Here is a 25,160-nt window from a genome sequence, read left to right on the forward strand (position 1 = left end):
CTTCAGATGTATAATCTATATGAAACCTTACAATAAATGGAAAACTTTTATCTTCTACAGACACAAACTTTATTCTTCGAAAGCCAATAGCTTTTGTGACAGATGGGTCTCTTAACCATCTTAATGGGTAGTCAAAACGATAGCCATCATGCTTTACGGTATCTGTCTCAAACTTTTGACCGACATTAGTAAAAAGTTCATCTAATGGTTTAGTTGTAGCAACTCTAGAATTTTCTTTTTCTATTGGAAGCATATTTTATCTATAATAAAAATGTCAAATGAAACAGCGTCTATGAGAGAAATACAACACAACCGACAACTCATTATGCAAGCTCTAAATAAGAACACAACAAACTTTTCAAACTATTCTAAGATATCTGAGTCATTGAAAGGGGGTGACTTAAGTTAGTATACATATCAAGGGTACGGAGGCACTGCGTTCCACCTTACCCATTATATGTGAATTTGACACTTTACAAAACCGTTAACGTATATTTTACAACACAAACGACAACACTAACTTAACCTTAAATATTTACAAAGCCGCCAACCACTTCACCTCACTAATGTAAAAAATAAACATTCTCACTTACAAAAGTATTGCAACTCCTCCCATTGCTGTGCTTCACATAACAGCTCATAATCTTCTGACTCACTTTCTTCTTCATATAGGTCAATGGGTCAAATGGTCTTTCGTAAGGGTTTCCATACATTCCATAGGGACCATACGGAAGAACTGCTGGTGGAAGTTGTGGAGAAGAAACATTTTCTTTAGTTCCATCGACTCTATTTAAATGCATTGTTTCACCTTTCATCTGGTCATTAAAGTCTTTTGCGTGTTTTGCAAACTCATCGTCCTTTCCTAAAGCATTTTCTGACTCAGTCGCAACCAAATTGGATGCTTTATTTATGAGCCCTATTTTATTTAATCTTAACTTCTTTGCAACCCAGCCTCCAATCTTTCCTTTATTTGCATCTAATGTCTTCGAAACCCTTCCTCCACTCATTTTATTTACTGCGTCATAAGCTCCAAGTGCTTTTGCTCCAAATGCTAATGCTTTTGTTCCCATTGCGCCTAAAGCTGCCCAAGCTACCATTTACACCATATTAAAATCATCTCTCTTCAATATTATCTCATAAAAGTTCTCGTTACTGGAGAAAGTCAATGAAACATAAACATTCTCACGGGCTTCGCCCTCACCGCTTTGCGGTCTATCTAACTTCTTTCTTATATCATCTATACGCTTCAAAATGTCTGAACAATTGCTAACATCTTCTACAACAGTTATTTCATCATGAATGACCTTCAAGAACAAGCTCATTTAATATGCTATTAAAATCATCTCAATAATGAGTCCATCCTTTCCGTCTTTGGGTAGCACAACATCTTTCATTGAAGAAGGTTCGACACGTCTTATGTTAAACTTACTGACAAAGTTTGTTATACTATAATGCTTCGGTGGCGAATACATATAGTTTGAAAGACATAATATAGATTCTTCAGCAAATTCACTTATACTGGATTTTATAACAATGTTCTCACGAGACCAAATACCACCAATTGACAATCTTGTAAGCAATCCTGCTGAGCCTTCAACTGTAAACGTCGATGGTAACATTCCACGAAGGTCATCTATTGACATCTTTGAGTCACTGAATTTAAATATTTTCTTAAAGCAATCGTCATTATCTAACCATGCAATAGCTTTGAAGTTTTCATTCGAATATACATCTGCTTCATTAAATGTAAAACCTGACTTCTTTGCAGAGGCGATTTTAAAATCTATTGCATTTGTTTCAAAATTATATGCTATGGTAACTTCTGAAGGTAATGGGTGTCCTTCTGCTATAAGTTGTTCTTTCAATACCATTTGAAGCTTTGTGTTAAAAACTTTCATGTCATCTCCCGTATCTAAGTTCACATACACAGCAACAGGGAAACTATCTTGCTTCTTTGTTTCATCATTATATCTCAAAACATTAAAGTTCTTCAATAATATTGTCCTTCCTGCTGGAATACTTCTAACTTGTCTTATTTCAATAGCTTTCTCACCTCCTACATACTCTACCCAGTGTCTTGGATATTCATAAGTATACTGACTTTCTTGAATTTTGGTTGGTTTCATCATAACGTGTTCATAGTATATCTTTATACTCTTGTCAGTTAGACTCGGTGCTATGTTCTGAATATTTCTGACTTGCATTTTTAATGGAGATAAAATGAAGCATTTAATACATGACGTAGATGAAGACATGAATGAAACTACAGACAAACTTAACTCTTCTCTTATTCTTCCTTTCAGCAAAGATTATGAGTTCTGTTCAAATGGCGTTTATTTCTATTGTGGAAAGATGGGTTCAGGTAAGACATTTAACCTCATTCGTCATATACTCATAACAGAGCGTTTAGGAAACGACTCTTACTATGACCAAATCATTATATCAGCAACTTCAGACTCTATGGATTCAACAGCGAAAACATTCATGAGTAAAGTTCAAGCATCTGTCGTTAAAGTTCCAGATAGCGAACTCATTGAATTTCTTCAACGTTACATTCGACGTAAGAGAAAATATTATGCTATTGTAGAGTTCATACAGTCAGGAATGCAAAAGACTTCAGAAGAGATGGAAAGAATTATTGACAAACACCACTTACGTCAGTACTCAGGAGTTTACGATATGAAACGACTGACAAACTACATTCTATCAAAACTTTCAAAATACCCCTTCAAAAAGTATCCTTCAAACACTCTGCTCGTTTGTGACGACTTCGCCGGAAAAAGTTTAGTGTCAAAGCCTGACTCACCATTAGCTAACATCATAACTAAAGTCAGACATTACCATTTAACTGTAGCAATACTTATGCAAACATGGCGTTTCCTTGCTTTAAACATAAAACGTCTCATAACTGACTTCGTTATCTTTCAAGGTTTCTCACGCTATGATATTGAACTCATTTGGAAACAGTCAGGTATAACATTACCTTTTGAAGAAATTTGGGAAGCATATAAGTCTCTCATCTCTCCTCGTTCATACCTTGAGATTCATATCATGACTAATACCATTAAAGTCAAAAATATTCCATGGGAACGACCAACATTGTTTTAAAGTTTAACCTTCAATTGACTGATGGTAAACAAATTCCATGCATCTCTGTCGCCATTTCTGTTAATATTTTTGCTGTCATTCATATCATCCACTTCCCCATCCGTTAGCTTTTGAGGATATGCGTTAGAATAGCTGTTCTTAAATGAAGGCTTTTCACCTTTGAGAGCATAAACTCTATAACTTTCTGCATACTTTATGTTTGAACCTCCTGAGCCATCATTGACATAAATTTTTATAGGCTTCCACCCTTTGTTCATGTTCCTGCTTCTTCCCTTAGCTCTTTTGTTCAGTAGTTCTACATCTTTATACACAGCACCTGTCTCAGTGAATTCAACATTATTTTCATTCGTTAGCTTTACATTCAAACCCTTGTCGAGTATATTGTTCATTTCATACATATAAAAGGTTTTTATTCTATATGAAATGAGAAGCAAATCCATCTTAGCTGGTGCCGTTAATGTTCCAATTGAACCAACATCAAATGTTGACTCACGAACGACAAACAATATTGTCATAAAGAACTATAGTTCAGAGTGTTTGAAAGAAAAAGAACCAGAACTTAAGTCGGGACCTTCGGTCTTGGAGCATGGCGCCGTGAATTTAAACTCAGCTTCAAACGCTAACGCTACATCAGATGTTAAGTTAGAGTATCCACCACTGGACCAAGTTCTTTCAAGAGAAGCCAACTACAATCCTTACACAAATGTTTTCCAAGATATCCATAAACCAAGCATTTGGTGTTGAACTAAAGATTTTTATCATGAGTGCTTTCTTTGTCGCTTTAGAAACATAGGGGTCCTTGTTCGGATTCGTCATTTTTTACCCTATAAGAAATGTGTTTATTTGGCGCATTAGCAGGAGTCGCATCTAGATTTTTACCCGCAGTGGGAACAATAGCCAGAGGTGCATTTGGAATTGGAAGGAAGATTTTGAGTACATTAGGTATACTGAAAGCGAAAGCACAACCTATTATACAAACTGTACAGAAAGGTTGGGATGTAGCACGAGATGCAACAAATCTTATTCCAAATCCTGAAACAAGAGGAAAAGTTCAAGGATGGATGGACAATGTAGGAAGACAAGCAGGAAACTATTATAACAAAGCAAATGACTACTATAACCAAGCAGGACACTATATGGACCAAGGTGAAAGATTCTTTAACAGAGGATATAACCATGCACAACAATGGGTAAACAATAACCAACCGCAACCACCTCAAACGTGGGGAATGTAAAGTTTTTTATTGAGATGAAATGAACAATGCAACATTGAGACAAATGAGTTCAAGATGGATTTGTCGGCTTCCAGCATTTAAACCGATACCATATAGTCAGGCTCAGCATGTGAAACTGAATGATATTATTAAAGGAACCATCCCACCTCCACAACAACAACCAGTTGAAAACAAACCAAATTAAAATTTTTTACTGAGATGAAATGACCGAAGAAGTTGAAACGGTAGATTTGACACCACAAACAAAAAGTTCAGAACCATTGTCAAAACCTGTCAAAGAACTTACAGATGAAGAGAAAAATTCAATAATAGAAAGTGCCAGGTCTGGAAATACAAACCCTAACTATAAAGTCACTTTTCATAAAAATGGAACGGCTAGTATCTCAAAAAAGAAACAGACTCTCACAAATAAAATATTGAAGTCTGAAGGAGCTTTCGAGACAACAGATGGAAAAGTTTACTTCACTGACCAACAGTTCATTATAGAACATCTCATTGACTTAGAGTCGAAATATTCTAAACTTTACAACAAACACAAAAAGTTGAAAGGAAAACAAAAACAAATGGCATATGATATTTATGAAGATGTTGACGACACAACTGTTCCTGCAAGTGAAGTAAAGTCAGAGGAACCGAAAAGTGACGAAAAACCGATAGAAGAAGAAAAACCAAAAACTGAAGATAAACCAAAACCAAAGTTTAGTTTCCAAACTAAACCAAGTCAACCTTCATTAGCTGGTATGGGTTGGCGTCAAAGACTTATGGCAGCAGGCGGTTATGTAAAGTAAAGAAAAAATATTTTTTTATTTTTATAAAAATGCCCCCATATAGAATGGACAGAAAGTCTGCTAGAATAAAAGCAGAGTTACAAAGATATGGTTGGAGAGTTTCGAAGAAGTTTAAATATAAGAAAGGAAAACCCATAAAAGTCTATGACAAACTGGCTGGTCTGACCTACGAATTAGATTTGGAAACAGCACGTGCCAATTATCCAAACAGACTAGAGAGGTTAGAAGAAGAACGTCTTATGGACATGCCTTTCGATGTTAGTGAACCTCAAGTTGAAGGACACGACGGCTTTGCCAGATTCTACTGGAAACATGACGAACAATTGCATCCTTTGAGAAGGAAAAAAGGAAAAGGTGAAGACGCACATGCTCCCATGGAAAGAACAAGATATGCATATGAAAAGTATCGTGAAGTTAGAAGTCAAATTACATCTGGTCGAACCTTTACAGTAAACTTTGACGAAGGAAAGAACAAAGAAGGCTTCATGGGAGTACTTGCTGCAATTCAAGACGGAAATAAGAAAGGACACAATCTCAGATTGACCATAACAGATTTGGATGGTCACATTTACTATGCACATGGCAATGAACAAACAGCCGCAAAACTTCTTGACGCTTTCAAGACTACAAAGAGAGAACAAATGGTTGACTCCGACTCAGACATTTTGAATGCAATTGAAGGAATTGCAAGTGTCAAGTTCGAATGGTACCAACCTAACCCTCAAGCAGTCAGACAACATGCTGGATACTTCCCGTTCATAAATAAGTCTGACATTGACTTGACAAGGTATGGAATTTACAATTCAATTGAAACAATTGTCAACGAACCTTGCATTCTTACATGTCTCAGGAACTCTGGTCTTGTTACAGATGAGAAGATGAAGTATCTTGAGTCATGTGTGAAGACAAGGTACATTCTCAGAGGTCAATTGGCAAAAATTGCACCGTTGGCAAATGTCAATATCCGAGTCAACATACCTACAGCTAAAGGTTCTTCACATGACGACTATGTTGTTGACAAAGACTTACCATGGTTGAAGATTGTAATTGTCCACAACCACTTCATGTTGAACGAAAGTCTTACAAACCCATTCTTTGGTAAAAGTAAGTGCAACATTGTCAGAGCTGTAAACATTCTTTTCGAGAAAGGTTTGTTGGAACCAATTCCAGATGACAAGCTGACAGAAACTTTTGTACCAAAAGACGAAACAAACTTTTCATTGTTAGCAAGACCAAAAGTTGTTCCAGACAAAGTTCTAGTACAAAAGAAGTACACAGTTCCACAAGGGGTTGGTATGTTCGGATACCAACCTGAACCAGAAGAACTTCCAATGAGGTTGCAAGAACTTCAAGATGCTATAAACAAACTTCCATTGAGACATCCAATTGACGTCAAATTGTATTGGAGAGCATCTGAGTTAGGTCAGAAGGTTTTATATGAAACAGGTTGCTTCGACGATGTTTATGAGATAACAGGAGAAGTTTCTCAGAAGATAAGAGACTCACTTGAATTTCCACAAACTGGACCAATTGGTTGCGACAAGTTCGACTCAGATGAAAAGATATACTATGTCGACCTTAACGCTGCATACATGAGGTTTGTCCAATATATTCCGACTGGAATTCCAAACGAAGATGGTGAGTTCCCGGGAAGGAACTATACAGTTGGAAAAGTCATACAACAACTGTATGATATTAGGAAAGCTTCAAACCCCAAACTTGCAATGACACTCAAATTGCTTATGAATTCGACATGGGGATATTCCATTAAGAAACCTCAAGAGATGAAGAGTAAACATTCTGAGAAGGTCGACAACTTTGTTGAAAGGTTTTCTCCTTTTGTTTTGAAGTACGAATTCACTCAAGGTCAAAGTGGCTTAGTAACCACATTAAAACCTATTGTCGAACATTGGTCTTACCCTCAGTTCGCAAAGGCAGTACTTGACAACTACAACAAATTCTTCTCCGAAGTCAAATCCAAAGTGAAGGTTTACTATGAGAACATTGACGCACTCATGACGAACGAAGAAGGATACAACAAACTCATTGAAATGGGAATGGCCGGTGAAAAGATGGGTCAATTCAAATTGGACAAATTTTTCACCGAAGTTCATGTCCTCTCCAAGCGTAAGTACTGGGGTGTTAAAGAAGATGGTGAAATAGTTAAACATTGCATGAAATAAAAAAATTTATTTTTTTAAAAGTGACATTTTTTTAATGGCGTACATCCCTGAGCGCTTCGTCCAGTTCAACCAAATGTTGGTCTCGGACCCAAGCAAGAGATATTCCAAGCCCGAACTCGACCGTCTCTTCAAAGAATGGATTGAAGACTACAGAGGAGACGAGTGGTTGACAATTGAATTTGCTCGGGCTTGGAATTGCTACAGAAGGGTCTTAGACGTGGACCCAAGACTCACGTACAGAGGTTGGGATGTGGTCTTCACATTCCAAAATTGGTACGAATACCAAAAATAAAAACTTAAATTTACTTGGGTTTTCCCCCTAAAATAATTTTTTACTCTTAGAACCACTCGAGGTTCTCCTTACGGTTGTTGAGCTTGTCACCGTCAATGTGTCTGACCTTCGTCTTCTTGTCTGGATTTGGAACCCATTGAATTGCGACAAGCTTGCCCATGGAGATTGAACCGCGATTCCGAAGGTTAAGGTTCAAGTGTCCCAAGTTGTTGAGGACTGGGGTAAGAACCTTGCCTGTCTCCTTGTTGCAGATTTGGTATGGGTAGGGTTGGGAAATTTCGTAAGCGTCATCGGCAACAAGGGTTGCCCAAACTTCCTCTTCTTCGTGTTTCTCTTCTTCCTCTTCTTCCTCGACAATTCCTTCTTCAATTTGGTACTCACGAAGTACGGTGTTGCATGTTCTGTCCTTTCCGAGTACCTTCCAGATGGCGTCTATCTCTTCGAAGAAACGGTAGATGAGTCTGGCAAGGTCTCGGTTCTCTCTCTCGTAATTGCGCAAGGTTTCCGCGAAATCGTTCAGGCATTTCTCATTGGAAGCTTGGTTCATGAGGACATCGGCTTTGAGATTGGTCATCTCTGTCATAAGACTACTTTGGAGAGTCTTAATGGTGTTTGTCAGATGAGCTTTCAAATTCATATTTGAATTGAACTGGGCGCTTGTCTGGCAACCTTGAAAGGACATCTTCCATTGAGTTTGGCTTCGGTGCTTGTTCGGACATCGAAAAAATGAAGTGGTTTGAGAATGACGGTTTTACTTCAAAAAGCTGGTTATGACAGTTAAGTCATACAACAAGTTTAAAATAATATCTTGCTCTTCTTCTGAACGTTTGTTGTCTCTTCCGATAAAAGTTTCGAACATGAGAACCAAAAAACGTTTTTTGAGGAACCGAAAGAGTTCAGGCAAATTTTCATATTCTGGATATGTTGGGAGCAGTTCAAAACATCTGAGCTGACTTTCGGACAAAATTGGGACAATGTCAGAAAATTCATCTTTGGTCGGACTGCTTGAAGGTAAGTCCCTTACATGTAAGTAGCTCTGGTAAAGTCTTCTCATTTCTGCTAACTTTTGGAGTATAGCTTCGTAGTTTAGAAGTTTTAATTTTAATTGTCTTATTCCTCTCTTGACATCTAAACGGTAAGTATCCATGAGGTCAAGAGTAGCTTTGGTAGCTTTAAGTGGAGCTATCTCTTCTTTGACTTGTGCAATTTTGGTTGCAATTGTGGTTTGAGCTCCTTCAAGTTCGCCGTCTATGTCGTTCTCAACACCTTCAACCATAGCTTGAAACTCTTCATCGGTCCATTGAGTTTGGTGTGGGACGAATTTAACTTGCTTCATTCAAAAAATGAAAAAAATGTTTTTACTCTAAACGTGCCATATAGATGGCTATAAGAAACTTACCAGAAGGCTTCTTCTTCACACGAGTCTCTGGTAACTTGAGAGTTCTTGTTGGAGTTGGGTCTGGAATTTCAATTCTCTCTCGAGCGCGCATTCCCCACTGTCCTTCTTGCCACCATAAACTGTGTATTGACCGAACTTGCATTTACAGGAAGACCGGTCAATACAAGGTTCACAGTTGAAATAGTTGTACTCATACCTGGTGAGTACGAGTGTGAGTAAAAACATAAAAAAAGTGAGTTAAAATGAGATGTTTACTGAACTGGCTGAATGTCGCCTTCTGTAGTTATAAAGAATGGTTGACCAGAGAAGTGAAGGAGAGACTGAATTGCCAATTTCATATGGGGTAGGGGGTTCTCCTTGTTTGGCATTTTTATCCAAGGACGTTTGTTTAGGAACTTAACAAGAGCTTCTCTTTTGGCGTCCTTTATGCCATCGTAGGCTGTCCCGTCTGGTATTTGAATTGGAATTCCAGTCGAAGTCTCGAGCTGAAGTGTAGACCTTCCAGAAATAGTGATGAACTTGACCTTGGGCTTCATTACCTTGCGCAAGTAGTCTTTTACGCAGTCGTTAATTTCAATTAGGTAAATTGCCTCGTCAAGTCTTTCTTGCATTCCAAGTTCTTCCATCCGACAGGAAAATATTTTCCCGACAAAGGGAAAAAATTTTCCTTCCGACAGGAAGAACTCTTCCAGTTGTCCGTCCGTAAACCATTCAAATTTTCGAAAATTGAGAACTTTTTGGTCGAACTTCAGAAAAAGTTTTTCCTTCCGACAGAAAAAGTTTTTCCTTCCGACAGGACACAAACGGATGACTGACGTTCCTCTTCCTGAATGCCTTCCAAAGCCAGAAGAACCGAAAGCTGCAGAACCATAACAGTCTCCTCAGCAACCTCAGTTCCAGCAAGTACCTCCGAATTACTACCAATTTCCACCTCAAGGTTACTACCCACCACAAGGCTTCCCGAACTACCCTCCTCAGCCTATGCCTTACTTCCCCAACCCTTGGTTGTTCCAGCAAGCTCCACCCCAGCAATTCCAATTCCAATCTCAATCGAAGAGAGACCAAGACTTCGAAGAAGGTCTGAACCGCTTACGCAAAGAGTATGCTACAGCTCCAATGGAAGACGACAGGCTTTCAGTCTCTTCCCTCAAATCGACCGATTCGACTCGTACCACAGATTCGGTCGTGACCGTGAAGACTACCTCAAGCAGTCTGAGAGACTCTTCATCCTACAACCATTTACAGTTGGAGCTCTCAAGAACATGCGCAATTACGAAGGTCAGACACCAGCTGGAGACCGCAAAACAGACGTACTCGCAAGAGCCGTCCAGCTCGTCAAAACAAAGACGGAGATAGTCGACTTCATACTTGCAGCTTGCCCTTACAAGTAAAAAAATAAACAATTACGAATTAAACTTTTACTCTTTCTTTTCTGAGTTGTTTAGAGCTGGTTCTCTTGTAGAAACCTTTCGTACTCTTCCATGGTCATGTAATTGCGAATTTGGTACGCAATTCCAGGTTCGTTGTTTTTGAACCTGATGTATGTAACGCTTCCATCCTCCTCAGGGAAGTAAGCTGCTAACATCTGACCAAGTTTTCTCGGTGACTCGGAGCTCATAAAAATGTCACTTTTTAAACGTTAAGTTTTTAGTCTTAATTTACCCTTTGTTTGTCAAGGTAGTATTGGAGTGCAATTTCTCCAAATTCTCTGTGTCGGAGTTCTTCAGCATTTTCCAAGGTGTACCTGGAGAACTCAAAGAAGTTGTCAAGAACATACTGCCATGCTGCTCTTCTGAGTTCGTCAGTATTTTGGAAGTGTTGCACCTTCGAGTCTTCGGACATAAAAAAATGACACTTTTTCTATTAAACCGTTTTGGCATTTCTCATGAGTGAGTATAGTTCTGCCGAACCATTGGAAGAGAAGAAGTACCCTTGCTGGCAAAAGACAAAAATAGTTGCCTTAGTTGTCATTGCAATTGTACTCGTAATTGAATTCATTGTACTTCTCTTCACGTACATAAAACTCAGCAATGGTATTTGCTTTAAGAAGCTACCATCTTACTAAGACTAAACACTTACATTTTTCAAGCTTGACTTTTTACAATTTGAACTTTGTTTGCGTAGATATGAATTCTGAAAGAAGTATGAGGGTCTTGTATGACTTTGTACTTCTCCCATAGTTCATGTCTGTCAAACTTACCTGCCATGGACTCTTTCATAAGTTCCATGAAATCGTCTTCGGACAATCCGGGGAAAAGTATTATGTCAGTAAGTATTCTTTTAACATCCTTACTTAAACTCTTTGCTGTCTGTACACAAATGACAACTGAGATGTTAAAGTGTCTGAGCTTCTTAAGAATTCGACACATATCTTGTTCTCTGTTCTTTAACAAAGGATGAGAAGCAAAATCATCTAAGATAAGAAGACATCTATGAGGGTAAGTCTTCCAATCGTACGATTGCAATTTCTTCGAAATGTATTCTATCTCTTTCTGTTTGTTTCTGAAGTGTTTCTTCTCTAATATTCTCTGCATTTCCTCATTAGGTTCTTTAAACTTAGAATTTATATACTCATTTATAGCATTATACTTCAAAACTCTTCTTTGGTACTTCTTTATCCAATCTAACAACTCAGTATCCTTTATACATACTAACTTAGACTTCTTTATAATATCTTTGAACGAATTGACGGTTTGGTCAAATTGACCAGAAGTCGAACAAATAACAACTAACTCATAGAATGGGTTCTTCTCATCTAGTTCTTGTTGTTGTGCAGCCATTTTAAGATAAGTGAAAGTCTTACCAGACCCAGGTGGTGCAATTAGACCTGTTATACCATTCTGAGCAAATAAGAACTTGTCATGTATAGGCTTTATCTGAGCATTTTCTAACTTCCTCTTGTTCTTGTTTAAAACATTCTCAAATTTCTTGTCAATGTCAGCAAACTTTTTTTCTAACATATTTTTAGAAAAATTAAAATTTTTATCTTTTAGAAAATGTCTAGCGATTTCGCTATCTATATTCGAGACAAGCTTTTTGACAGCAAAACATCTATAGACCATAAAATCTTACATAGTGTAAACAAGAAAGGTGAATTTGTTCTAAAGTTCTGTTTCTGGGAATATGACAAGAACCATAAAACATTACAAAGAGCAGTCTTAAAATTTGTCAATGACAGACTTGTTGACAGAGATGACGCCGATTGGAAAGATGAAGTCCAACAAAAGTTCTTAGAATGCAAAGAAGACACATGCGGTGTTCTTGAAGATGAAACAGAAAACAGAATAGATGAGCTATTAAAGGACAAAGAACTTTTACATAAATATAGTTGCGCCAAATTTGACATAACTCCACCAGAAAAGAAGAAGAAAGAAAAGAAAGTAGAAGAAGAGAAGAAAGAACCTGAACCAGTTCCAGAGAAAAAGAAATTTGACATTTAAAAATAAAATTTTATTTTTAGAACATTTCTGGGTCAATGTCAATGTTCTCTTCCTCTTTAGGAGTAAACACTGGCTTAGACTCTAATAGCTTTTTACCCAATTTACCTTGAACTTCTACAACTTTAGACTCATAATATTCATAGTCGTCTGTCTTCTTTGGTTCATAAGGTATAACAGGTTTGTATGCTTTGCCTTCTTTAAGGTTTGAGAACCTTCTGTCAAAACTTTCTTTGACTGTTAACAAACCTTCTATGTCTAAGTCTTCAAATTTCGCACCATTTTTAGTCACAATAGCAAACTTAACTGGTTCGATGTTCCAAAATTTGCTGAATGAAGACTTTTCAAAATGGTAGAAGTAAACATTCAAATATGTGAATGGGTCTAGTTCTTCTTTAAGTCCTGACATGTACTTGTTTACTGAGATGAATTTCGTCATCTTTTCTATCGGATAAAAAATATTTTTTTAAAATTTACTCAGAAAAAATTTTCTTTGTATATACACCATTCTGAACATCTAAAAGACTTTTGACATTTGCCAAGAATGTACGTTTAGAAGCTGGCATATAACCATATTCTTGACAATAGTGTTTATACGAATCGTACAATGACCTTTCATCTAATGACACAAAGTCAGTTTCATCTACGAACAGTTCTTAAACACTCTTGTTTGCTTCTAACAATGTTTGTCTCTCTTCGGTATGTGGAATTTGTCTTGGATTGAACTTAGAAATATCTAATGTCATAAAGTATGAGAACAAATGGTTGTAAAACTCTGGTGTCAAAGTTTCTGCTAAGTCGTCAAAATATTCTGTATCTTGCATATGAGAATCTGACGTTCTGACAACTACATATCTTCTGTCAGAACTTTCTAACTTCATCGGAACAGCATTGCTTGAAACCATAATGAAGTTTGCAACATTTTCACAAACTCTTTGGTCTTTATACTTTCTTTCAACAACTCTAACTTTGTCTGTTATAAGACTCTTCAAAGCATCTGAGTTTAAAACTTTTGTTGTATCTATACTTTGAAGTTCATTGCAAACTATAAGTTTCATATTCTCTATTGAGGAGTTAAACTTGCCACAGATGTTTTCTAAGTTTGTCATATTCGGATTCGAATAACCTTCTAACAGTTTGCATAAGATATCTGTAAAGAATGTGTTCTTACCTGTTCCTTGTTTTCCAATTATAATGAGAGCAGTTTCATTTTTAGCACTTGGATGTTGTAAGATGTTTGCAAACCAACATAAGATATACTCATAAACCTTTTCGTTTCCATTGCATATAATTTCTTTGACATGGTCTAACCAAGCTTCTATAATATTTTCTTTCCATTCTACTTGTTCATATTTATATCCAGTGAAGATAGAATAGAAGTTTGGAGAAGGTGTATAGAACTTTATACCTCGAACTGAAAAATCTTCTAACTTTGACAATAAGATATCCCAAGCATCTAACATCTTCATTCCAACTTGTACAACTTTTATTTTCTTAAGTTTCTGTCTAGATTCTTGTTCAGACACTATTGTTGCTCTTGGTTTGTTAAAGACAACATCCCATTCTTTCATGACATAACATTCTGGGGCAGAGTCAACATAAATGACTAAACGTTTCAAATTCTCGACTGCTTTGTTATAGTCTCTAAATGGACACATATTTCTGAATGCTTGGAAATCATAAAAATCTGAAACATCTATTCTGTACATTTTTATAAAAATAAAAAAATATTATTTTTTTATTCTTGACTTTGTTGTTCCATTTGTTGCATTTGTTGTTCTTGAGCTATTTGTTGTTGAAGTTGTTCTTGTAATACAATACTTTCACCAGTTGCATCTTCCAATTCGAAACTTTCTGCCGTCATTGACAAATACATAGGACATAAAAGTTTTACAGGAACAAAGTTTGCGTCAACTAATGTCAACGTTATACTTGCCAAAGTTTTGAGTTCACTAAGGTTGAAAATTCTGCATTCGAATGAACAATAGGCAAACCAGCAGAGAAAGTATTGTTTATACGCATAAGTATCTTTTGGTCATAATAGTTTCTGTCGACATTCGAATAACACTTTTGAACCTAAGTTTGAAACAATATATAAGATGGTGTGCTTAATGTCAATGGAATAGACATTCCTTGTATGACACCTTTTCCTGTTATAGGAAACTGTTGGTAGTAAAAACCAGAAATAAGTTTTGTATTATAGCTCATATCGTTTATAGTAAACTCAGTCGGACATCCAAACATAATGAAACCTGCTCTAGTTGCAGCACATGTTACACCCGTACTTAAAGTATTAAATAAGTCAACAAAACCTGTTGGTGGTATATCTGAGTAAGTATCTTCAAAGGAGTATTTTTTACCATTCACAACAATAAAGTCTTCTGGTGTCAAAAGAGCAAAACAGGCTTTAGTCGTCATTGTGTTTAAGGTTAGTTTACAATATCGTCCTTGAGGACTTTGTAAGTTTGTTGTTATAGAATTATATGACTCAGGGTTTTTAGTCGTAATAGTATAAACCATTATGTCTTCTGCCATTTACTTAGCAAATAAATTTTAATGAAATGTGTGGTCGTCAAATATTTTTATAACGTCTGGGAAACTATATTTTAAGTTCAACGTTTCACCTCCTTTCATAACGTATATCTTGTCAATGACATTATATGAAACACCACAGCAACTAATGTCGGTTCTATTTCTTTGATGTTTATATCGTCTGCCTCTGTCAAAAGTTTCAATAGTTCTTTCAAAACTTCATGAGGTGCAATGACATATTGAGTTCACTTTTACAGGGTTGTGTTCGACCAAGTTTAACATTATACAAGCTTGACAAATCTTTTCCTGAGTTTGAAGTTTGTCTTTCAGTTGTGTAGTCGTTTCGAATATCTGCAACAGAACTTAAGTCTCTGTTAACTTCAGGATATGTTGGTTGTTCTTTTACAGGAACAATTGTTATACCATCTTCGTCTTCGTATGGTTTCCCCACTTCAACATCTCTGTCTTGACATTGACAATAACACTTTGACTGTTTGTTGAGTTGGTGAATTTAACTTCACATCTGCCACCGCCATTAAACCTTTTGAAACACTTACGCTTCTATTTTTTCGGAAATGACATTTTACTTAGAATAAAAGATGGACGTATTCGGATATCTTATTGAATTGAAGCAGAACAAAGTTTATACTCACAAACAATACAAATACATTGACAGAATAGTTCTTTACACAAACAATGGAAAATGTTATAGAATAGCAGTCTTTGCTGAACCTAAATATTTCATAAAGCAAAGAAAGTTGGTATAACTGAAATGGTGAAAGTTCTTGAAGCAGACAAAAATATAACTTCAAAACTTACAGATATTTCTAAAGGTAAGTTTATCTACAATATTATGTCAAAACTGGCGTACTGTCAATATTTGACGGAGAGAAGTCAGTTCAAGAACAACTTACTGACCTGCTGCCAAAATCTGCTCGATGGAAGCTGTCGTTATGCCAATCTGAGGAGCCCCAGCAGGTTTCATCGAACGAATCTTCAAAAGAGCATCTTCCGTGAAAAGTGCTATTGGTTTTGTAAACTTCTTTGCTCTCAATTCATCTGGACCGTCTCTGTCACCAGTATATTGTATTTGAAACTGTACCAACAGTTGAAATACCACCCATAAAGTCTTCTGAGTCAGCAAATGGAATGCCAAGCCAAAAGTTTGAACGGTCTCCATTTGTATATTGAGTTTTTTGACCTCCTGTATGAGTCCATACTTCACATATGGCATAATAGAACTTTGCATTTCAGGGTTAATGGTTGTTGTGAAGTTGTTGTTAAAGTTCATAGCATCTAATGTCAAGTTGTATGACCTCATATCCTCACCTGTAGAATATTCTTCTCTTGGATAATATTTGCCATCTATGTTTATATGATATTAATACCAGGGTTGTAGAAACAAGAATAGTCATTTATAGTTCGTCTGAACAGTACAAACATAGTATCTGCATGTTTCATTGCAGTTGTTAAAGCAATATCTGTTCTTGCACCTGCGGCTCCTGGATTTTGGTTTCCAACTTCACCTGCAAAGTCTTTGACAGATATTTGGTGTATAGGGAACATAAGTGGAACTGCAATATATTTGGCAGCTAAAGCATTTGGAACGTTAGGGTCAAGTCTTCTTATTTTCTCAATATTTGCATACTGGTCTGTTTGTTCTCTAGCTTGTGGTTGTACTGAGTTTCTCAAAGCGAACCATTCATAGTTTGCCCATGTTACTGTTTGAACTAAGTCAGAGTTAGAATATATCTTATATCCCATGAAAACTTCTGGAGCATATTGGTATCCGACATAGAAAATTCCATTGCAACCTTTCTTGTCAGACAACTTGGCAGAAGGTTTTATTTCAATGTCTTGTTCCACGTATAAGAATGAGTGTCAATAGAAATAATATGAAACCTGTCGCAAGCAATATCTACTGTTGTTGAAGAACCTTCTCCAAACTCACCTACGTTTCCATAAGAAACAGCAGTTGTATATTCGTAAGTTCCAGGAACTATTTCTGACCTTCTAATGGCATTGTCACATTCGTTATACCATTCGGAAACATTTCCGTTCATGGCATCCAAAACTGTTGGCGTTATATTCTGAGCGGCGTACATTTCATATGGGTAAAAATATAGAATAGTTGGATTTATATATCATAATAGAACCCACTCGGACCAAGCTTTACTTTCTTCCTGACTGAGTTTTCAACTCTTCTTTTTCCTTCATTGCCACTACTTTCACTAGATGAAGTTACTTCTTCACTACTTTCACTTTGTTCTACTCTTCTCTTCTTCTTTGGTGTCGCTTTTTGGTAACTTGCCCTCTGCTTCAAGTTGTTGCATCTTTGCCTCATGTTCACCTAGTATGTTGTAAATTTCCCATGTCCTTTTTGCCTTTGGCTCTGGTCGCCCATCTCAGGTAACCTATATCCTAGAAAGATTTTGTCATAGTTTGTATTTGAGTCTTCGCGTATTGTTTGCATGACTCTTTCGTGAGTTTCCGGTTCAAGCTCTTCAAATATAGCTTGTCCATATGAAATAAGCTCGTTTCCAAATATATTTTTGTAGCCATTCTGGTTTCTTTCCATGTAACCAATAATATCTTTTGTGAATGGGAAAGCTTTTACCCAACGTTTCAGGCTTGCGTCATTTATTTCTGTAGTTGGTTTTATTTTGTCATGGAACATGTTTTTCAATACTAACATTTCATTTGGTACTGTCCATTTGAGTTTTCTTAAATATTCATCCCTTCTCATTTCATTGTCTGCCAAAGTAAGTTTTTATGACATTTTGCAAACTTTCGTTTGCAAGGTCATGTACAATAGGTTCTCTTCCTTCTCTCTCCCTAACTTTCTTTCTAAACTCTTCACCAAATATACCATCTCTATGGTTCTGTGTAGTTCTTTGAGATAAATGTTCTAGAACGTCAGGTGTTATATTTCCCTCAGCCATGTTCATTTCATACTGGTTCAAAATATCTGCATCTTTCATATCTTTCAATGGCATTAAAGCCGCGCTGAAAATACCAGCTATATCTGGTTCACCATTCAATTCCATTGCGTCTACAACTTCTTGGAATTGAGGTTGTAAGTTTATGAACCACCTATCCGATTAGCTTTATGACCCCATTTCATTGTAGTTCCATAGTCTGCAGAAACAAAAGTAGGTTTGTTTCCATATTGGTTAGGTTCTGAATGAACTTTAAACAATGTTTCATTTCTATATGTTTTGTTGAAATTTTAACCTTTTATTTTCACCGAGTTCAGCCAAAGATTGAACGTTATATGGTCGTAAGTAAAAAGGATTATTGTATTTGCGTACATTTTCTTTCAGTACTTCCATTCTATGCTGAATATTTTCATCTGATGTTGGAGTCTTTTGTATGTCGGTGAACATTTTTCGATATTCTTCTACTATGTCAGCCGAATTTTTCTTAGACTCTTGGAAAGATTCCATATTCTCCGCATACTCTTGTTGAGGGTCAAGATTTTTCGGCTGTTCCAAATCTTCATCTAGTTCTGTGAAGTTAGTTTCCAAAGGAGGGATTTGTTCGTTTCCTTCAGGCTCTTCTAGCTGTTGTTGCTGAACTATTTCTTCCATGTCTGGTTGTATCTGAACTTCTTCCTGTGGAGTTTCTTGTACCTCATCTGCTGGCATTTCATATATTCCGAGACCGTTTTTAACAAGTTCCCTATCTAAGTCATCCGGACTCATAAACCTTTCTTCTTTCGTTCCGTCTCTATTTTTTACGCGTTTCATGAAGAGAGTTGAATTATCATTTAGCTCTGACATCAAATATCTCGGAGTAAATTCATTCATGTCATTTGGATGATATGCTATTAAATCATATCCCTTTGCGAGCTTGTATTTTCCAGGTTTGAGATTATATCCGATTTTATGCTGAACCATAAAGCTAAATAGGTTCGGGTCAGTATTTCCTTCCTTGAACTTTCTAATAGCTTCTTTATATCTGTCACTAAAGTCAAGAGTATCTGGGTAACCATAATCTTCCTTAAGCATTTTTAAGAATTCTTGGTTTCCTTTTTCTCTACTTCTTTTATGTCCTTGCTCTGTTTGTGGTTGCTGTGCTGGTTGTGGAGGTGGTTGTTGTGCAGGGTTTTGAACTGTTGGTTGCTGTGTTGGTTGTTGTTGTGGTGCTGGATTTTGAACTGTTGGTTGCTGTGCAGGGTTTTGAACTGTTGGTTGCTGTGCTGGATTTTGAACTGTTGGTTTTGGTTGTTGTTGTGGTGCTGGATTTTGAACTGTTGGTTGTTCTGTTGGTTTTGGTGCATGCCTGTGTCTGTGTCCATGTGACGATGTAAATGTTTTAGGTAGTCCTGGTGCAGGTGCTTCTCTTGGAGGGTTTGGTGGTATATAAGTTCCACCAGCTGGCACATATGTTCCATCTGCAGCATAATGTCCTACCTGACTTTTCGTTCTTAAGAAAGCATTTACTAGGTCTGTTTTGGTCTGTTGTAACTCTTTTTCTTGACTTTCCACAACAGTTGCTCTAACGGCGTCATAGGCACTTTGAACTGCCTGTCTCGTTGCTGCATCTGTTATTTTCGTCATATTTTGTGCTACTTCTCTTAACTCTTTGTCGAAACCTTCAGACTTCAGTTTCTTTCCAGATGAGAAGTCGTTCACTAGTTTCACCTTACTATGAAGAGCTTCGAAGGCATTCTTAAAGTCAGCATTCATTAAAGCTTCATTTGAACTGTCTTCATCCGCTTGTATTTTTGTCCTTATTGACCCTATAAGTTGGGCTGCTTTGGCGTTGGCTTGGGCATCTAACCAGTCATTATTAGCTTTATATATTCTGCGCTTTTCATTGCCTTTTGCATGGCTGCGTCGTTATTTTTACTTTCTTGTGCTAAGTTTTCATACTGTACGGTTTGGTTTTGCAACTGTAAAAGTTTTTCTGCCTTTACATTTGCTTCAACTTCTTTTTTATACTCATCGCTATCCATATATGTCTTCAGGGCTTTTTGTTTTATCTCTTCATCTTTCAGTACTTTATATTGAGTAGTATGGTTTTTCAAATTTATAACATCTTGTTCCATTTTTGCTACTTCTGCTGCTTTTTCTGACACTTTTTCGCATATTCCTCTGTACTTAGTTCTTTCAGTTGTTCTTCTTTCTTCTTTTTCTCTACGTTTAACTCATTTAGTTTCTTTGTGTGTCTGTCATATTCTAGTTTCTTTTCGTTTTCACTTATTTGTTTCTGTATGTCTATGTTTGACTTTTTGACATCTGTTATTTGATTTTTGAGTGAACTCAAATTCATTTGACTTTGAGGGTTATAAGCTGTTCCGTCTGCAGCTCCACCATAGCCTGCCATTTTCGCTAAAAGTGCCGCTCTTAAACCTCCACTCTGTGCACCAATAACTCGGTTTAAAAGCATAGGGTTGCTTGACATTTGTTGCAACAGAGTGGGGTCATTCATCATTTGTTGTTGCAACTGTTGTTGTGGTGTCAGTTTTACTATTGGATGTTTCAATGCTCCCTTCCTCTTACTTATATTCTTACGTAGCTTACGTGGCATTTTAAGTGAAGTTAAAAAGCGGTTTTTGACAGATGTTTATATGACACTTTTGTTCAGCACAAAAAAACTCGGTCAAAGTGTTGTCAGTTTTGTAAAATAACCGTCCTATCTCATTCTATAATGGGAAAAGGCTTCTCAAAGTATACTTACTTGGAACGCCTGTAACTTTTCCTGTAGCGACGATAGACCCTTACTTGTCCGGACAAAGTTATACTATTTTGAGTGCTTTACAAAAAAGTCAACGGCGACGACTCTCAAAAACCGTTGTGTAAAAAGTTTTACCGTTGGACAAAAAAGTATATATAGAAAACAAAAAACGTTTATAGTTCATTCAATATTTGAGATAAACCGTTTTTCCAACGGTAACTATTAAATAAAATAAAAAAATAGAGGGGGTTACCGTTGAGGAAAACGGTTTATCTCAAATATTTAAATATCTGTCTTTTTTGGTCAGTTCATTTTTATCTAATGGAAGCCAACGCTGTTAACCACAATTCAAACATTAACAATTCTCAACCGCTAACCAAAGCCAAAGCCCCACAACCTCCAAGAACTGGCACAGCGGTTAGAATAACCACCAAAAGTCTAACAGCGAATTAAGAGAAATTCTTCAACAAATTTGCTCTAAATATCTCAAAGACGCCGAAGAAAACACACAACCAGACGCTACATACAATACTCAGTTCTGTGAAGTTCTGAACAAAGCAATTACTAGTTCAATTGAACTTACTAAGACAATTCCAAGTCCAATTGAGCTTAGCGATGTCTTAGTTCAGTATTTTCCAACATTTACTAAGCTTATAATGTTGAGAACTTTATACCAAAAGTTCGTCAAAATCTTCCTCGTTACATCCAACGGTCATTCGACACGAGAATTGCCGAATTCCAAGTCTTTAGTTACGGATATGACGAATATGAATACGTTGACGAGTTCGGAGACAACCGTACAAAATGGTTTGAATGTTATACGACAACACAATTTGAATTCGACTTTCTCGAATTCAACGCAGCAACCATTCATATCATTGCTCTTTACCTTTCCGAACAACAACAAGACCTCGCAGATGGAGATGTTGTTACTGTCGTCATGAAAACTCCTGAACAATTCGGAAAAAAGAAGTCTCTAATTGCCAAATTCGTTCCAGGACATCAGCTTTTCCAACGCACAGAAGTCTTCTGTATTCCTGGAACGAAGTTCTTTGTCAGGAGCGAACTCAAAGAAAGATATAATGTGTCATTCAATTACACATTATATAATGTTTTCGACCCAGAAGAAGGCTTCTTCCCAGAAGCAATGGAGGAGGAAGAAGAGGAGGAGGAAATACAAGACTCTATCCAAGAAGAGTCCTCCGAATTCACACCAGAAGACTAACAATTTTCCGAATAAAAACTTCATTTATACTAAACATCTTCGGGGCTAGAGGGCGCAACGCGCCTGGAAGCCCCACTACTTTTTTTAGTAATATTTTTCGAGGGTGTCAGATTGATTTTTGAATAGTTTACGAAAATGAACATGACAATTCTATTTTTCATAATTTTAGGTCTTAAAACTCAAAAACCGCAAAATTTTTGAGTCGAATTACCTCTGTTTTGAAAAAAAAATGCAGGGCTTCCAATAGCATATTGCTTATAAGTTAACAAAGGTAGGTCAACAATTATTATGTATTTAGTATGGCTTTCCATACGGTTACCGACGGTAATTGTCGTGAATTTCCGTCGCTGGTAATTTTTTTAAAAAACAAACTTCGATGTGAAAAATTATGCTATGTAAATCATTTTTTGTAAATCGGCAAAAATTTAGAAATATTTGAATAAAACCTTTACTACAGTAATATTGGATTATTGAATTATATCATAGACATAATTTCTTCAAATATAATTTAAGGTTATTTTTTAAAAAATCAGAAAAGCGTAATTTAAGATTATTGAAAAGTGACACCTGGCAAATTTGTCCCGCACTCAAACATTTCTTTAACTCTTCTTCGAAAGTTAATTCCATTATTTCATTAACTTCTAAAGAAAAACCGAGGTCATAGATTTCCCTATTATTAATTGTGTATTGATATTTAAAAATCCATGTTGAGTCATAATGTAACTTTTCACATAATAAATTCCATAAATTTTGCTAATTTCATCGACGAGTGAATTGAAAATTTATTTGCAAATTGGATCAAGTCCATATTTTCATCGAAATTAAATTCACGAATGTATAGGATATTGTAGATGATATTATCAAATTCATAACTACGATTCTTTTTAGTAGAATCTTTAAAGATCGTAGTATGATCAATTTGTTCTTTGATTGAATTGCATATTTGATCAATCTTCTCAATATATAAGTTTGTCATTAATATTTTCTGGTGCTCATTAATTGGCATTGAACGTATATTGTCTAAATAGGAAATATACATGCTCTTATTTGTCTCAAAAATACTATTAGATATTTCTTCTAATTTGGTTTTAAATTCTTTCGCATTTTTAGTATTTTAGTCTCCTAAAATAAAGAGAAAATTATCAAGTCTTGACTCAATATTTGCTCTTTCTGTTGAATAATGACTTTATGCAGAATCATCCATCTCTGACTCTCTCAATTTTTGCATCATTAATAGGTTAAGAGGAATGTTCTGTTTAAAATTATCGATATATCGCGCGTAAAATGTATTTAAATGTTCTGCTATACTATCGAAAATGTATATTGATTGTGTTTCGATGATATCATACATTGCCGCATGATATTCAGAAAAATATTTGGAAAGCTATTTGCAAGTATTTTTTGTAAACTGTCTGATAAAGCATCGTTAATATTTTTAGTAACAAGATCGGTATATTGTATATTTTGTCGTGCAAGTGTTAAAGATTGTTGGCAGTTCTGGTTTTGAGTTGCGGCGCGTTGAACCTGTTGACTTAAGTTCTGGTTTTGCTGTTGATTTTCATTTCTAGGTTGAAATTCTGGGAAGATACGATATAATGATTCGATAATCTTTGGTTTATTGAAGGAAAAAACCAGAATTTTCGAAAAAGTGACACCAACTATTAAAGTTATTTTATTACTAGATTTATTTACAAATTATAAGATAATATCATTAACCGAATATATTTTTAATATAAATAAAAAACTTTTTTTATACAAAAAATTACAATCAATCGATAAATATTATAAAACATTTATTCCAAAAAGATTAAGTAATAGGTGGGATCCTGCATATAATATAATTTTATGTCATAAAGCTTACAAATTTTAGATGGACCACAGTGAGAATGTGAGTGGTTAATTTAAAGGTGGTCTGATAAAGATATCGAAGCTTACTCAACACAGCATGAAGCAGTTTCTAATACACAATCTTACTAGTGGTGTTTCGGTCGCCAGCGCTCTCATAGGGGTGCTGATTTCAAAAACCACTACTTCAAATTATTCAACAATACTCAATGCAGCATGAAGCAGCTACTACTGCTGCATCTTACTGGTAGTGTTTTGGTCGTTGGCTCTTGCACAGTCTCTCAGATTTTCAAAATTTTTTTTCAACACTATCTTGTTTCGCTCTCAGAAAGCTATCCTACAAAGACATCGAAGCTTACTCAACACAGCATGAAGCAGTTTCTAATACACAATCTTACTAGTGGTGTTTCGGTCGCCAGCGCTCTCATAGGGGTGCTGATTTCAAAAACCACTACTTCAAATTATTCAACAATACTCAATGCAGCATGAAGCAGCTACTACTGCTGCATCTTACTGGTAGTGTTTTGGTCGTTGGCTCTTGCACAGTCTCTCAGATTTTCAAAATTTTTTTTCAACACTATCTTGTTTCGCTCTCAGAAAGCTATCCTACAAAGACATCGAAGCTTACTCAACACAGCATGAAGCAGTTTCTAATACACAATCTTACTAGTGGTGTTTCGGTCGCCAGCGCTCTCATAGGGGTGCTGATTTCAAAAACCACTACTTCAAATTATTCAACAATACTCAATGCAGCATGAAGCAGCTACTACTGCTGCATCTTACTGGTAGTGTTTTGGTCGTTGGCTCTTGCACAGTCTCTCAGATTTTCAAAATTTTTTTTCAACACTATCTTGTTTCGCTCTCAGAAAGCTATCCTACAAAGACATCGAAGCTTACTCAACACAGCATGAAGCAGTTTCTAATACACAATCTTACTAGTGGTGTTTCGGTCGCCAGCGCTCTCATAGGGGTGCTGATTTCAAAAACCACTACTTCAAATTATTCAACAATACTCAATGCAGCATGAAGCAGCTACTACTGCTGCATCTTACTGGTAGTGTTTTGGTCGTTGGCTCTTGCACAGTCTCTCAGATTTTCAAAATTTTTTTTCAACACTATCTTGTTTCGCTCTCAGAAAGCTATCCTACAAAGACATCGAAGCTTACTCAACACAGCATGAAGCAGTTTCTAATACACAATCTTACTAGTGGTGTTTCGGTCGCCAGCGCTCTCATAGGGGTGCTGATTTCAAAAACCACTACTTCAAATTATTCAACAATACTCAATGCAGCATGAAGCAGCTACTACTGCTGCATCTTACTGGTAGTGTTTTGGTCGTTGGCTCTTGCACAGTCTCTCAGATTTTCAAAATTTTTTTCAACACTATCTTGTTTCGCTCTCAGAAAGCTATCCTACAAAGACATCGAAGCTTAC

The 25,160-nt window shown here is 36.3% G+C and overlaps 17 protein-coding genes and 4 pseudogenes across 21 annotated transcripts, besides 5 other annotated features; 11 read left to right on the plus strand and 10 right to left on the minus strand.

Annotated features, from left to right (window-relative positions):
• Positions 1 to 403: 403 nt before the first annotated feature.
• Positions 404 to 533: a terminal%2Cinverted (terminal inverted repeat of Maverick transposon ID:TVAGG3_0096680).
• Positions 404 to 6,261: a mobile genetic element.
• Positions 564 to 1,097, minus strand: TVAGG3_0096690 (protein of unknown function, DUF4107 family; the record flags this gene model as incomplete). The annotated part of the gene is made up of 1 exon (XM_051222652.1): positions 564 to 1,097. The coding sequence occupies one exon, from the start codon at positions 1,095 to 1,097 to the stop codon at positions 564 to 566; it is 534 nt and encodes a 177-aa protein (XP_051107638.1).
• On the plus strand, positions 3,532 to 3,852 carry TVAGG3_0096700 (uncharacterized protein; the record flags this gene model as incomplete). The annotated part of the gene is made up of 1 exon (XM_051222653.1): positions 3,532 to 3,852. The coding sequence occupies one exon, from the start codon at positions 3,532 to 3,534 to the stop codon at positions 3,850 to 3,852; it is 321 nt and encodes a 106-aa protein (XP_051107639.1).
• Positions 3,942 to 4,343, plus strand: TVAGG3_0096710 (uncharacterized protein; the record flags this gene model as incomplete). Its single annotated transcript, XM_051222654.1, has 1 exon — positions 3,942 to 4,343. The coding sequence occupies one exon, from the start codon at positions 3,942 to 3,944 to the stop codon at positions 4,341 to 4,343; it is 402 nt and encodes a 133-aa protein (XP_051107640.1).
• Positions 4,363 to 4,527, plus strand: TVAGG3_0096720 (uncharacterized protein; the record flags this gene model as incomplete). Its single annotated transcript, XM_001291232.1, has 1 exon — positions 4,363 to 4,527. The coding sequence occupies one exon, from the start codon at positions 4,363 to 4,365 to the stop codon at positions 4,525 to 4,527; it is 165 nt and encodes a 54-aa protein (XP_001291233.1).
• Positions 4,547 to 5,131, plus strand: TVAGG3_0096730 (phage tail repeat-like family; the record flags this gene model as incomplete). Its single annotated transcript, XM_051222655.1, has 1 exon — positions 4,547 to 5,131. The coding sequence occupies one exon, from the start codon at positions 4,547 to 4,549 to the stop codon at positions 5,129 to 5,131; it is 585 nt and encodes a 194-aa protein (XP_051107641.1).
• TVAGG3_0096740 (uncharacterized protein) lies at positions 5,176 to 6,255 on the plus strand (the record flags this gene model as incomplete). Its single annotated transcript, XM_051222656.1, has 1 exon — positions 5,176 to 6,255. A coding segment is annotated over one exon (1,080 nt), but the record flags the coding sequence as incomplete, so codon positions are not given.
• A 300-nt stretch (positions 6,262 to 6,561) lies between the features above and the next one.
• TVAGG3_0096750 (DNA/RNA polymerases family) lies at positions 6,562 to 7,314 on the plus strand (the record flags this gene model as incomplete). Its single annotated transcript, XM_051222657.1, has 1 exon — positions 6,562 to 7,314. A coding segment is annotated over one exon (753 nt), but the record flags the coding sequence as incomplete, so codon positions are not given.
• A 34-nt stretch (positions 7,315 to 7,348) lies between these two features.
• Positions 7,349 to 7,606, plus strand: TVAGG3_0096760 (uncharacterized protein; the record flags this gene model as incomplete). Its single annotated transcript, XM_001290929.1, has 1 exon — positions 7,349 to 7,606. The coding sequence occupies one exon, from the start codon at positions 7,349 to 7,351 to the stop codon at positions 7,604 to 7,606; it is 258 nt and encodes an 85-aa protein (XP_001290930.1).
• Positions 7,607 to 7,652: 46 nt separating this feature from the next.
• TVAGG3_0096770 (HNH endonuclease family) lies at positions 7,653 to 8,153 on the minus strand (the record flags this gene model as incomplete). Its single annotated transcript, XM_051222658.1, has 1 exon — positions 7,653 to 8,153. The coding sequence occupies one exon, from the start codon at positions 8,151 to 8,153 to the stop codon at positions 7,653 to 7,655; it is 501 nt and encodes a 166-aa protein (XP_051107644.1).
• Positions 8,154 to 8,357: 204 nt separating this feature from the next.
• TVAGG3_0096780 (uncharacterized protein) lies at positions 8,358 to 8,942 on the minus strand (the record flags this gene model as incomplete). Its single annotated transcript, XM_051222659.1, has 1 exon — positions 8,358 to 8,942. The coding sequence occupies one exon, from the start codon at positions 8,940 to 8,942 to the stop codon at positions 8,358 to 8,360; it is 585 nt and encodes a 194-aa protein (XP_051107645.1).
• A 78-nt stretch (positions 8,943 to 9,020) lies between these two features.
• TVAGG3_0096790 (uncharacterized protein) lies at positions 9,021 to 9,230 on the minus strand (the record flags this gene model as incomplete). Its single annotated transcript, XM_051222660.1, has 1 exon — positions 9,021 to 9,230. One exon carries the CDS (start codon positions 9,228 to 9,230, stop codon positions 9,021 to 9,023), a length of 210 nt encoding a protein of 69 aa, XP_051107646.1.
• A 26-nt stretch (positions 9,231 to 9,256) lies between these two features.
• On the minus strand, positions 9,257 to 9,631 carry TVAGG3_0096800 (uncharacterized protein; the record flags this gene model as incomplete). Its single annotated transcript, XM_051222661.1, has 1 exon — positions 9,257 to 9,631. One exon carries the CDS (start codon positions 9,629 to 9,631, stop codon positions 9,257 to 9,259), a length of 375 nt encoding a protein of 124 aa, XP_051107647.1.
• A 181-nt stretch (positions 9,632 to 9,812) lies between these two features.
• TVAGG3_0096810 lies at positions 9,813 to 10,142 on the plus strand (annotated as a pseudogene). Its single transcript has one exon. A coding segment is annotated over exon 1 (330 nt).
• A 125-nt stretch (positions 10,143 to 10,267) lies between these two features.
• TVAGG3_0096820 (uncharacterized protein) lies at positions 10,268 to 10,396 on the plus strand (the record flags this gene model as incomplete). Its single annotated transcript, XM_051222662.1, has 1 exon — positions 10,268 to 10,396. The coding sequence occupies one exon, from the start codon at positions 10,268 to 10,270 to the stop codon at positions 10,394 to 10,396; it is 129 nt and encodes a 42-aa protein (XP_051107648.1).
• Positions 10,397 to 10,853: 457 nt separating this feature from the next.
• Positions 10,854 to 18,155: a mobile genetic element.
• On the minus strand, positions 11,090 to 11,965 carry TVAGG3_0096840 (protein of unknown function, DUF4106 family; the record flags this gene model as incomplete). Its single annotated transcript, XM_051222663.1, has 1 exon — positions 11,090 to 11,965. One exon carries the CDS (start codon positions 11,963 to 11,965, stop codon positions 11,090 to 11,092), a length of 876 nt encoding a protein of 291 aa, XP_051107649.1.
• TVAGG3_0096850 (uncharacterized protein) lies at positions 12,002 to 12,445 on the plus strand (the record flags this gene model as incomplete). The annotated part of the gene is made up of 1 exon (XM_051222664.1): positions 12,002 to 12,445. One exon carries the CDS (start codon positions 12,002 to 12,004, stop codon positions 12,443 to 12,445), a length of 444 nt encoding a protein of 147 aa, XP_051107650.1.
• Positions 12,462 to 12,881, minus strand: TVAGG3_0096860 (protein of unknown function, DUF4108 family; the record flags this gene model as incomplete). Its single annotated transcript, XM_051222665.1, has 1 exon — positions 12,462 to 12,881. The coding sequence occupies one exon, from the start codon at positions 12,879 to 12,881 to the stop codon at positions 12,462 to 12,464; it is 420 nt and encodes a 139-aa protein (XP_051107651.1).
• Positions 13,099 to 13,782, minus strand: TVAGG3_0096870 (uncharacterized protein; the record flags this gene model as incomplete). The annotated part of the gene is made up of 1 exon (XM_051222666.1): positions 13,099 to 13,782. A coding segment is annotated over one exon (684 nt), but the record flags the coding sequence as incomplete, so codon positions are not given.
• A 248-nt stretch (positions 18,156 to 18,403) lies between the features above and the next one.
• TVAGG3_0096880 lies at positions 18,404 to 19,808 on the minus strand (annotated as a pseudogene). Its single transcript has one exon. A coding segment is annotated over exon 1 (1,405 nt).
• Positions 19,809 to 19,818: 10 nt separating this feature from the next.
• Positions 19,819 to 20,509, minus strand: TVAGG3_0096890 (annotated as a pseudogene). The gene has a single exon. A coding segment is annotated over exon 1 (691 nt).
• Positions 20,510 to 20,977: 468 nt separating this feature from the next.
• On the plus strand, positions 20,978 to 21,881 carry TVAGG3_0096900 (annotated as a pseudogene). Its single transcript has one exon. A coding segment is annotated over exon 1 (904 nt).
• Positions 21,882 to 22,357: 476 nt separating this feature from the next.
• Positions 22,358 to 22,470: a mobile genetic element.
• Positions 22,442 to 22,470: a terminal%2Cinverted (terminal inverted repeat of MuDR-4N1_TV transposon ID:TVAGG3_0096910).
• Positions 22,471 to 25,160: the final 2,690 nt, after the last annotated feature.

The sequence above is a fragment of the Trichomonas vaginalis genome, chromosome IV (assembly GCF_026262505.1).
Source record: "Trichomonas vaginalis G3 chromosome IV, whole genome shotgun sequence".
Taxonomy (NCBI): domain Eukaryota; phylum Parabasalia; order Trichomonadida; family Trichomonadidae; genus Trichomonas; species Trichomonas vaginalis.